We start from the raw sequence: 11,968 nt of genomic DNA, 5'->3' as shown, positions 1-11,968 counted from the left end.
CACATCCCTTATTTCTCTTCCCGCCATATATTAGAGGCCCATATTTACTACTAATAACCACTGACCATGTCTCCACTGCCTAGTCATCTGCTCTACCTGAACAGACAAACTAAACCAATCAATAAGCTAGATGACTTTTGATAGACTAGGATTTGTAAGATTTTTTTGTTATACAATTATATCAGAAGGTTCTCAAGTTGCAGTTATGAAATCTTCAATATTTAGCATGAATATACTTATTAAGGATATGACTACAACCCAGACACTGCAGTGAGTGTAACACAGTGCAGGGATCCCTAATGTCACTTTGCTACTGTTACCAGTCTAGCTGTCGCCCACTGAAGTTCAGCACAGGCTGGTTTATCCTGCTTCTTAGATAAACTGTTGGGTACAGCTGCTGTAACACATATGCTCATTTTATCCCATCTAGACAAAACTGAACAGCTTGTGACTGATAAGTTTCAGGGCCTTTTTTGCAGTTGGTTTGCCATTTCTACCAAAGGTTACTGTAATGCAGCTTAGTGCAGTGATGGACCTAATCTCTAGTCCAGTTCTGGGCAGTAGCCACTGTTACAAAAAGAAGCCAATTTAACATAATCAAGTGTAAATGTGGTAGGGCAAGGATGCTCAACCCCCAGCCCACAGGCTAGATCCGGCCCACAGAGCCAAGCCATCTGGCCTGCAGAAGTTTCCATAGGTGCACAAAGTTGATGGTGGGAGAGCAGTGACAGCAATTGCCATTCCCTTGCCACCAAATTTCTGGACTTGTAGGGAGCCCTACAGGCCAGATTGACAAGCTAGACTGACACACAGAGGTGACCCAGGCCCCAACCAGGTACACAAGGGCCGGTAGGAGCCAGCACAGGGCCCAAATTAGGTGTCATGGGGTTGAGGGAGGCAGCATGGAGTCCTGAATCAGCTGTCAGCTTGAGGCTTGATTGGACCCACACCACTCATCTGGCCTGTGGCACCAAAAAGTTAAGTACCACTGTTGCACAGATTGGAGGGTGGGGTGGTGTTAGAATAATAGAAAAATATGGCTGGGAGGGACATCAGGAGGTCACCTAGTCCAATCCCCCTGCTCAAAAGCAGAATCATCCCAGCCTACACCATCCAAATCAACCACTGCTTGTTAACCTAAACTTAACACTGAATGTTAAGTTAACCTCTCTACGTAATCTGTTCCAAGACTAAATCACGCTCACAGTTAAGAAACTTGTCCTTATAGCTAATGTAAATTGCTCTTGTCAAAGCCTTATTTTTTGTCCTGTAGACAGACAGCAACTGGTCACCATCCTCTTTATAACAACTTTCCTTTGTATAACAAACCCTTTTATATTTTATATTTGAAGACTGTTATTAAATCCCTCAACCCCATCCTCTTATCCAAACTTAAAAAAAAAAATCACAGTTGTTCCTTATATGCCATATTTTCTAAACCGCTAATAATTTTCTCTCCATTAGCCTCTTCCCATGTTGTCTACATCTTTCTACACAAAGCTGGACACCCTACTCAAAGGTGAAGCTTCACCAGGATACAAGAATGACTTCCTATACAGGATACAAGAATGACTGCCTATACCTCGCGTATGACCCTCCTGTTAACACTGTCCAAGCTTCTACTGGCTTTTCTAACACAATAGCACACTGCTGACTCACACTCAGTTTATCCCAGGACATGCCAAAATTACTCTTCCCCTAACACCCATGGGCAGATCTCGGTTTTTGAAAAGGGCGTGGACATGATGAGATGCATCAGCACATATAACACAACATATACTCCCCTACCCGGATCACGCCCAGACAGTTACCTTGAGCGCCGCAGCCCGGGCACATCCGCGGAGAGAGAAGGCCGCCATGTTGTCGTCCGGCAACAAAACCACCCCCCTCGGCAGGGAAACAACACCTCGGCCGCAAGGGTTCCGCCCCCTCCTACGTGCCTCGGCGCGTGCGCAGAAGGGCTCCTCCCCCGCCCTGGAGCCAAGGTCGTAGTCCTGCTGCCAAGTAGCGAACGTGGCTGTGGGACGGGGTGTCACTGCTTGCCTTGGAGAGCGGGTGTGGGAAAAGACCGGAAGGCCCCTGCTACGTGTTCCATATATTACACAGTTCCTTGGGGAGTAACACAATAAATTTAGGGCACGCCTGCAAAGTCAGACTGGCCCCAAGGGCAAAGTAACCTATCACACAACTAGCTGGTGCATGGCACAGTGAGTGTAGACCTGCCACATGCGCAAAGTACTTATCACACTATTAACTGGTGCATCATGCAATACGTGCCCTGCGTGCAAAGTGCTTCCTACACAATAACAAATTGCGTCTCCAGTTATAAAAAGAGCCAACCAGCTCTAAAGTTAGTACTCGGAAATGTGTAACAATTCCAAATCTGGTTTCTGCCCAGCTCTCATTTGAATGTGGAGCAGGGCCCCAAGACAGCCTTGCCTCTGGCGCAACTGAAAAGCAGTTAGGTTAAAAAAGGGCTGGGAGGGATCAGTCTGTAGGCAGAGACATGAAGAACGGTCCCCCAGGGCTTCCTGAAGCCTAGTAGAACAGCAACACCCACAGAACTATATTTTCACAGCACAGTTGAAACCAATGAATCCTGGCAGTGCAGGATGAGCAAATAAAACCCATTAGCCCACAGGTTGCAAATGGAAAAATTGTACTACTGAGGCCTTACAAGACCTTAATTAGTTTCTCAAAGCACTCAACACTGGTAGATCCCTGATCTTGAAGACTGGAACTGCTGCCTAAATTGGTTATCCCAGGACATATAAACAATGTCTTTTTGAGCTAGGAGCAGTTCTCAGGATTCCTGACTTCACATCCTGCCTTCATACCACTAGCCCCACTTTTTAATTTATTCATAAAGAGTTCCGTAGGCTTATTGTTGCAGTGACTTTCTAAATTTACTTTAAAAATTTATGTCACAAAAGCCTAGGAATCAGAGCACGGTAAATTCAGCTTAAAGACTTTCAAATTATGGTATATTTTATAATCAGAAAAACAGGGTGAGAAGGGACCTCAGGCCACATCTAACCCAACCCCCTGATCATGGCAGGTTCATCCTTGTCTAACTCATCCCAGGCAAGTTTTTGACTAGCCAGCTCTTAAACACTTTTACTGATAAAACACATAACTGTCAAATTCATTTTGTACTTTAAAATAAAATTCTTTTAGTAAAGCTTTGCCCTGTGAACATTATTATGCAATCCCATACTAGAATAGACTTGAAAAAATATGGTTCTCAAGCCCTGATTTGCCAAACACCTGTACATGTGACCAACTTTGTACCATATGTAGTATCATTAACTTCAATCAAATTACTTACCTGCATGAAACTAAAGTGTTTGGAAGACTTGATTGACCTTTAAAGGATACTGTCAATTTGAATATTTGATTAATTTTAAGAAGTGCAATGTTTATATAGGTAGAAGGTAGGAAAGCATGGCATCTTAGACTCTAACTGATTCAGAAAGCAACAGTCCCTGCTATTAAAAATCCATAATCCAATCTTTATGAAACACATTATAGAGAGTTGACTACTCCTTGTTCACGCTTATTAGAAGGATAATCTGGGTGGGCCTGAGAGCTATAATACTGGACGTCCTCTAGTCCAATTATTCTAACTGCTGCCCCTTCTCTTGGTGCAAAGACACCGTACTTTTTGGGTATCCTGAGAGGGGTACTGGGAAGGGCATATCATTAACAATACAGTGAAAGTGAGTATACATCACATCTTATCAAATATACAACATGAAATTTCTGTTATCCCCCTCTAAAGTTTCATTTACAGTCATTTTAAGATTTACATTTCATAGAGAGTAAACATTTTAATGGATTATGCTCTTTAAATTAGCACTGCTCCTTTATCTTTGATCTACATAGCAATTGCACTCATGTTATACATCATTTTGCAATATATTTCAAATTACTCCACAGTCTCCTCAAATTTTGAGAACAGAATGTTCAAAATGTAATACTGGAACACAATAAAACTGTCATACTAAGTATAGGGTGCAACTTATTTAAAACTAAAGAACAGGATCAGCTGCTCTGGCTGCTAGCCAAAAATGATAAGGATATAAAAAACAATATAGCTATGTGAGCTGCTAGTATTAAACTGGTTGTGTCAAAAAAGAACACCATACAACATTTTAGAATGTGTGTCCACATCTTTTTCATGTTGCCATAAAGGTGTCAAAATTATATTCAGTTTTTGCAGGTGGAAATCTTTTTCTTTTCAGAGCTCTGCAGAGAAAAATCTTTCACTGAAAAAGCTGCTTAAAAAATTATTTCCAGGCTTCTGATCTCCTCTTCCTAATAAAAATGACCAGCTTCTTACTAGGGACTGCAAAAAGGGGTAACCCCAGTTTTCAGTTTTTATTGTCACGTTTATGCATATACTAAATACACCTTAGCTCTCAAGAGATAGAATTCAAATGAATGACAATTTACAAAAAAATGACTTTAAGGATTTGACCTTACCCAAGAAATACGTAAGTTACCAAGGAAATATTTAGGAAATATCTGTCAGGAAATTGGTAGGCTAATTTACTGTTTAGCAACATAGTACGCTATTCTGCTTTACCCCTTTCTCTCTTTTTTGTGCAACATTCTCATTGGATACAAAACCACTCTTTTGTACACTTGATGCCTTTTAATGACTTATCAGGCAACAAAGAAACATAGCGAGGAAGCTTCAGGCAAGGGCTTTACATTTTTTAAATTAAAGAATGGCATACTACTTCTAGTAGGATTGGAGTGTAGGGTTGGATGGCCCAGGAACTATATGAGAAATGAGGGGTTTCTGTGGTGCAATTTATCAGACCAACTGTATAATTGGAAGAGATGTTGGACAAACTTTCAGGAACAAAGTGCCATTCTTCAGTTCCAGTAAAAGATATCACAAACAACTCCTAGCTCTCATACATTTCCTGGACCATAATGGCTACACAATCCAACTCTACTACAAGATGAAGGATACTGAAATCTGCTGCTGACAAAGGAAAAGCCACAGCCTAAAACTAAAGAAAGGCTCTTGGTTCCTAAAAAACACATGTCCAGCATCTCTCCCACAACTACAGTTAGTACAATAAAAGAGATCACAAAAAACACTTCCTTTGCATATTGTTTCTTGGCAACAGTGACAGGAACTTAATTTGTTTTATATTTCTTGTTTGGGCCAATTTTAGTCAGAGCAAACTCTCAGAAAGTCAGTAAACTGTAAAAAAATCATTGCACTCATGGATGGTTTTGTACATTTTTTCAGACCTTAAATGAAAGAGATCTCATTAAATGGCAACTGAATTCTAATATTGTACCATAGATTGAAAAAAGGACGATGTGTCACAAGCTATGGGCACAAGCTGCAGGTCTCTGCAGGCACTTGGCCTTCTTGGTTTATTGTTCTTTAAACCAGAGGTCAGCAACCATTAACAATAGCTGGCCTCTGTTTATGACTGGGCTACTGCTGCAGCCCTAGTTGCTCTGTGCTGCGGGCTGCTCCTTCTTCTGCTTACCCTTGCCACTTTGTGCCATATTTCTTTGGCAAAGGTGATAGGAGGTGGTAAATTTGATGGCACCGGTAAGCAGAGGCTGTAGTAGTAGGATGACAGAGCAGAGAGGGCTGGGGTGGCCATCTGCTGGATGCTGTAGAAAGAACTAGTGGCACCTAACAGATAAATGTATGACACAGCATGGAGAAAGTATCCCTACTACTGCTGTTCTCCTCCCCGTCCACCTGTGAAGGATTCAATCTGTGGGCCAAATATGGGCCTTTGTGGGCTATAGGTTGCCAACCCCTCCTTTAAACCTTGCATAATAGATTATCAATCACGGATTCAGTTAAACAGAACCCAGTCATGCATGTTCCAAGTCTGTGGATTTTTACTTTTTTTGCTTTGGGATTTGAACCTTGCTCTTGCTTGACCTTCCCCTTTTCATTAGATGAGGGTAGGGGCAGGTGAGGAACACCTTCCCATGGATCCTGCCCTGTTCGCTCTGTTAAAATTTCATCCAGGAAGAGTTTTCTCCCTTGACTATACCTTTTAAAGTGTACCCCCTTTGTAACTGTATACCAGCAATACTCAACTTCTCTAGGTTTAAGGCACGGAAAGTGACAGCTCGTAGTTTTCCCTTGTTTTTTTGATTACAGAAAAATACTAGAGCAATTCTTCTCAGAAAGACCACAACAGGGCCAAATGGTTTAACACTCTAGATTCCTATTTTAAATCTCTGTGTTTATCTTGCAAATCGTGTTTGTAGAGCTAACACGGTGCTAATATTGTGTGGCAACCCAAAGCACTTACCAAGGGTGGAGATTGCACAACCTTTCTGGGTAGCCTGTTCCAGTATTTTACTACCTTGTTAGACAGTTTTTCCTAATATCTAACTTAAACTTCCCTTGCTGCAACTTGAGACAGTTGCTCCTTGTTCTGTCATATGCCACCACTGAGAACAGTCTAGCTCCCTCTTTTGAACCCCACATCAGATAGTTGAAGGCTGCTATTAAATCCCCTCTCAGTCTTCTCTTCTCTAAACTAAATGCCCAGTTCCCTCAGCCTCTCCTCAGAAGTCATGTACTCCAGCCCCCTCACCATTTTCCTTGCCTTCCACTAGACTCTCCCCAATATATAAGCTTTACTGAGATGCAGTTCAGCATCACCAGAGGCTGCAAAAAGACATGCACCCTGGCACAATATCACCAGGCATCCTGGCTTTCTCTGATAAAAAGAAAAATTCCCAATTTTCGGATTAAAAAAAAATCTATGTTTTTCCGTGATTAAAATGAAACACCACTATATATAGAGTACATTTTTCGTTAAATGAGTAAACGAAACACTACTGTATAAGTGGAGTTGCATTGTAATCACAGAAAAATGTGGATGTGGATTTTGGGTTACTTTTTCAACTCTAAAAATTGGCATGTATTTTACCACAGAAAACCAGGATCCCTGGCTACCACACACCGTGGAAGTGATTTTAACATAGCAGCCAGGGTTTGGACAAAAGAACCAGGGATGAGGAATAAGGAACTAGGACAAAAAACTGAAAACAAAGACCCAACTCCAACCGCACGCCGGACTGCGGCTAAACTCAACTCAAAAACCCCGCCCACCCCGCTGCGCCTCTCCGTGGTTACGTCACATTCGAGCGCCCGCGCCCATGGCTGATGTCTAAATCCCGCGACGCTGGGGGAACTTCTAGCTGCTGCCCAGCCGCACGTGGGTGGGCGTCCGCATGGAGGAAGCGGCAGCAGTGGCGGCGATGGTGGGGGGTCCCGGCCCGGGGTTGGGGCTGCGCGGGGGCCTGATGGCTGTCAGCGGAGGGAGCAGGGTGCTGGCCGCCCGGTACCAGGAGCTCGGAGCCAGGTCAGCGGGGATGGGGGAAACAGCCGCAAGGCTCCTTGTGCGGGGGAACTGTGGGAGTAGCGGAGGGAGGCGAGCGGGAGCTCCTGCTGTCGCGGCACAGGCGGGTCCTGGCATTGGGTGCGAGGCTGGCCTCTCCCTCCTGCTGCGCGAGCTGTGGGGCATCAGCTGCCGCTCTCCCCATACCTCTGGTTCCAGAACCCCTGCCCTCGGTTCTAGAACCGCTCTCCCCCGCCCTTAGTTTCATAGCCTACTTTGTTCCCTCTGTGCACAGTCGTTCAGGGTCCACCTCCTGCCCTAATGGGAGAGGAAGGTGGTGGTGCTGAAGGCATAGCAGGTTAGTGGCAGGGCACCCCTGTTCCCCTTCCTTTTAAGCATGTAGCTGAAGAGGGTACCAGAGCCAGGGCCAAGCATGAGGTGGGGCAGTGCATGTAGCCTGCAGCCTGGACCCACTCCCAATGCTGTGCGCAGGAATTGCGGCACCACATGCGGCTCATACACCAGTCTGACTCTGTGTGCTGCATGCAGCATGTAGGGTCAGCATGAGACCCACTGGCCAGATCATAGGGCTCCACAGGCTGGATCCAGCCTGCAGGCTGTTTGTTGGATACCCCTGACTTAAAACAAGTTGTTTCATATGAAGTAGGAGTCCTGGATTTGGTGCTGATGTTTGTAAAATTACAGCATGTGAGGACTTAAAATATTTCCAATGAGAGATCCTCCTGTAACAGACTAACTGTCTACATCAAGGCTGGCCAGCCTGAGGTATGGGTGACACAAATGGCACAGGTAGTCTCCATGTGATGTGCTGTAGATCAGAGAGGGGACAGGCAATGCAGCAGAAAGCAAAGCAGCAAATTGGGCAGGGAACGCAGGGCTAGGAGCAGAAAGTAGAGAGGCAGATTGAGCAGGGGAAGGGGATGGCACTGGGGGAAAATCCAGGGCTAATTTGTGGCATGCCTTCCAAAAATGGCTGGTTTCCCCACTGATTCATATCACCTTGTGCACTCCAGGATCTACCTGTGTATGTCCTTTCCTAAGTTTGCGCATATAGTTTTGCTGATTTCATTGACTTAAATAAGGGCTACTTAGCATGATGTAATTGATCATAGATTCTTTCCCAGGATTAGAGGCTAAAACTGGGAGGAAAAAAATCTCGAATGTCTCAATTAATTAGTGTAGTAGGGGAGATTTTGGTTAATATCTCTCTTTCCCTTAAAGTGGATGGTGTGTCTTTCAAGAAGCCCAAAACTAGTATGGTTAGTTCAGGAAATTAGCTTTACTTGTTAGTTTACCCAGCAACAAAAAAGCTGTCATGTACTTATGTCCATCTCACTTCATCCTTCAATAGAAAGGTCTTCCAGGGGTTACACAGATAGTGTGACAAAATTAAGGAAACGGTGAATGAAACAGGGCTGTGATTTTTGTCATTTGTTCATTTCGTGTGGATTAGCAAATTTATACATAATTAAATACTGGCACGCAGCTTGTTTGTGTACAGTAAATTCCACTTTAAGCTTACTAGCTTTGATGCCTGACCGCATTCATACCCAGACAACCTGATCAATCAGTGACGTACGTAGTAGATGCCAAGATAAATTAACTGCAAATGACTGGTACATTTGAGAGACCAGTAAAAATTAAAACAGCTGTTCAAAGAATAAAAATCAAGTTGTTTTGCCATCAACTAATAACATATGCTTGGTAAATGATAACTTCTATTCGGTGTGTATATGGGATGGAAGATGCTACATATCAATAACCTGAACAGTTTTGTTGGTTTTTGGAGGTGTAGTGGTGGTAGGGGAACATCAGAGCAGACTACAATTGAAACATAAAAGTATGTAATAATGGTGCATTATGAATAAGTTGGTATTCTGTGTGAGGGAATTCTGATAGTATTTGGACTTTTTATCCTTATTTTTCCAGTAATGATGGTGATCTCTTTGTGTATGACTGTGTCACTGCAAGCAAGAGGACACAAGAGAAAGGGTGAGTGAATTCATGTAAACTTTTTGCTGCCTATCCAGAGGCTGTAACACTGCCCTTGTTGCAAAAAAAGAAAAAGCCAACAACCTGCTGGATTTTATTAATAGGAATGTCTCTTGCAAATCAAGGGAAGTGATTCTTCTGCTCTATTTGGCATTGGTGAGGCCTCATCTAGAGTATTGTGTTCAGTTTTGGGCCCCATGCTTCAAGAAAGATGTGGACAGATGTGTAGATCAGAGAGCAACATAAATGATTAGAGGCCTGGGAAGTATGATTTGTGATGAAAGGGTGAGAGAACTAGAATTATTGTCTGGAGAAGAGAAGGCTGAAAGGGGATTTGATAACAGTTTCTGAATACCTTAAGGGAGATAGTCTTGTGCCCTGCAGCCACAGAGAAAAGGCTAGGAGTAATGGCATAAAACAGCAGCAAAGGAAATTTAGGTTGAGAATTAGGAAGACCTTTTCAACTGAGGGGAGTCAAGCATTGGAACAGGCTACATAGAGAAGTTCTGGACTCTCTATCTCTGGATATTTTTCAAGAGCAAGTTAGAGAGAGACTTGGCTGGGATGGCTTAGTACGGGATTATCTAGCCTTGAGCCGAGGGATAACATGGTTAGATGACCTCATGAGGTCCCTTCCATCCTTACTTTCCTATGGTCCTATGATCTTTTTCAATAATTGAGTGATAAACAAGACATAATTGGGAATGCTTGTAGGCAAGACATGATTTATTTAATTTCCAGACAAATCCTCTATTTGGACCATGTTATTTATTATGCATTTTCAAAATTTTTTTGTGGTAAATTGCCTGAAAAGAATGTAGCTACAACAATCAGCGCTACTGTGTTGTGTGGGTTTTTTTGTTTTAACCTGTACAACTATTAGAATGGAAAAATATTTTAGTCTTGTTTTACTTTGAGCATGGGTAACTGCTTTACCTCTGGTCAGTTCTGCTGTTTGTAGATCACGATCAGCTAATGTGGCCACCAACACCATGTTGGAATGGGCCCCTGTCAATTTTGTTTCTTTTTGGTTTTGTTCTTGACCGCAGTAACTAGAGAAAAACTTTACTAAAATGATAATATGACCAAGACTGTAGCCATGAAAGTGGATTGATGGTTTAAGTAAACATGCTCAAAGTTGTCAGCTTGGGAACAAACTTAGTTTTCCCCCTTTTTTTTATTTTAGACAAGCTGGACAGCCAACAGATAAAGCAAGCAATGACATCTTAGCTTTTGCCTTCTCTTCATCAGGAAATTATTTTGCTTTGACAGATGACAACAAGCATCTCATTCTTTTTCATACAAAGCCTTCCTGGGAATGCATTAGCATCAGGTAAGAAAGCAGAATAGTATGTGCCAGTATAATAAACACGATGTATAGCTCATATTTAAGTAGCAGTGTCTGGGAGAGTTATGCATCTGCCCTGATTTTGGAGCTGAGAATATTGGCAAGGAAATAGAGATGAAGTCAGGGCTTGATCCAGATGAAGTCAGGGCTTGATCCATCCATTCTTTTAAACTGCAGATGTAACTTTGTTTTTGTGTGGGTCTTTTTTTACTAAATTTCCACAGCATTAATAATATTGCTGTCTTTCTGCAGTTTAATACTATGGAAATTATTTTTAGTGTACTCAGCTTTAGCTTTGATAGTTTCCTCTATTTTGACATGATTTTCAACACTCACTGTTATCAAAGGGCTAGTTATTAATAAATTGCTCAAAACAGTCAAAAGTCAATTCCATTTTACATCTGGTGAAGAATTAGTTTGGCTCTTCCTGCATTTTCAGTGAAGCTGAAATAAAGTGGTTATTATGGAATAATTTTGCATTTCTCAGATGTTCCTTTATTGCTCAAGTACTCAAGTCTTTTGTTAAAAGATGCATCAAATGAGCTCTGGTCATATTTTGTAAAGTTTTAGGTTCTGCTCTTAACTTCTTATCTTTTGTACCTTTGTGGTATTACTAGTGACAAAGGTGTGTGCATTTAATACTTGAATTTTCATTCAGTTTTCTATAGCATTTACCACTGATACTTCCAAGTATTCTGCTGTCTGGGCATTTTGCACATCAGCTGTTGCTGTGAGACAGAGGACCCTGGCGGGCATTACACTGAAAGTGTGATTAACTGGTTAATTTTGTCTTTAGTGACCCAACCACACATTCATTCAATTAATAACACAAAAAACCGGAAGAAGCCACAAAGTTATTACACAAAACTTGTGTATTAACTCCATGGCTGGTTCCCATTGCACCTTAAATTGAACATGTGGCCAGAGTTCCCAGCCTCCGGAACACACCAGAGCCCTTCAAGACTCCATTTTTGCTCCCAAAGCTGGGATCCCTGGTCAGTTGATTAGGGCTCCTAGCCATGGGAGCCAGTCTTGCTACTTGCCAGTACAGGGGGAGCCCAGGACCGTGATTATGTACTACAATCATGATCTGAGGCTCCCCTTGCACTGGCAATGTGGCATGCTTTGGATATGAACTCTTATTCCACAATCATGCCGTCTACCATGATCCTATGACCCCAGCTGACTTCCTGCCCTTTGGGCAGGGGGCTGGACTCGATGATCTCCCGAGGTCCCTTCCAGCCCTAATGTCTATGAAATC

General features: G+C 42.7%; 1 protein-coding gene across 2 annotated transcripts in view; it reads left to right on the top strand.

The window, feature by feature from the left end:
* Positions 1–7,161: 7,161 nt before the first annotated feature.
* The window catches only part of WDR4 (WD repeat domain 4), a 26,926-nt gene continuing 22,119 nt past the window's right edge, over positions 7,162–11,968 (top strand). The window contains exons 1-3 of one of the 2 annotated variants that reach the window (XM_019528994.1): positions 7,162–7,269; positions 9,297–9,359; positions 10,546–10,692. In XM_019528994.1, coding sequence (XP_019384539.1) covers positions 7,172–7,269; positions 9,297–9,359; positions 10,546–10,692 — 308 coding nt within the window. In that variant the 5' untranslated portion in view covers positions 7,162–7,171. The other variant, XM_019528995.1, reaches the window with a different exon arrangement.

This window comes from Crocodylus porosus, unplaced genomic scaffold (assembly GCF_001723895.1).
Source record: "Crocodylus porosus isolate Cpor-Errol unplaced genomic scaffold, CroPor_comp1, whole genome shotgun sequence".
Lineage (NCBI taxonomy): Eukaryota > Metazoa > Chordata > Crocodylia > Crocodylidae > Crocodylus > Crocodylus porosus.
The sequence above is the reverse complement of the archived record's forward strand: the minus strand, read 5'-3'. Positions and strand labels throughout refer to the sequence as shown.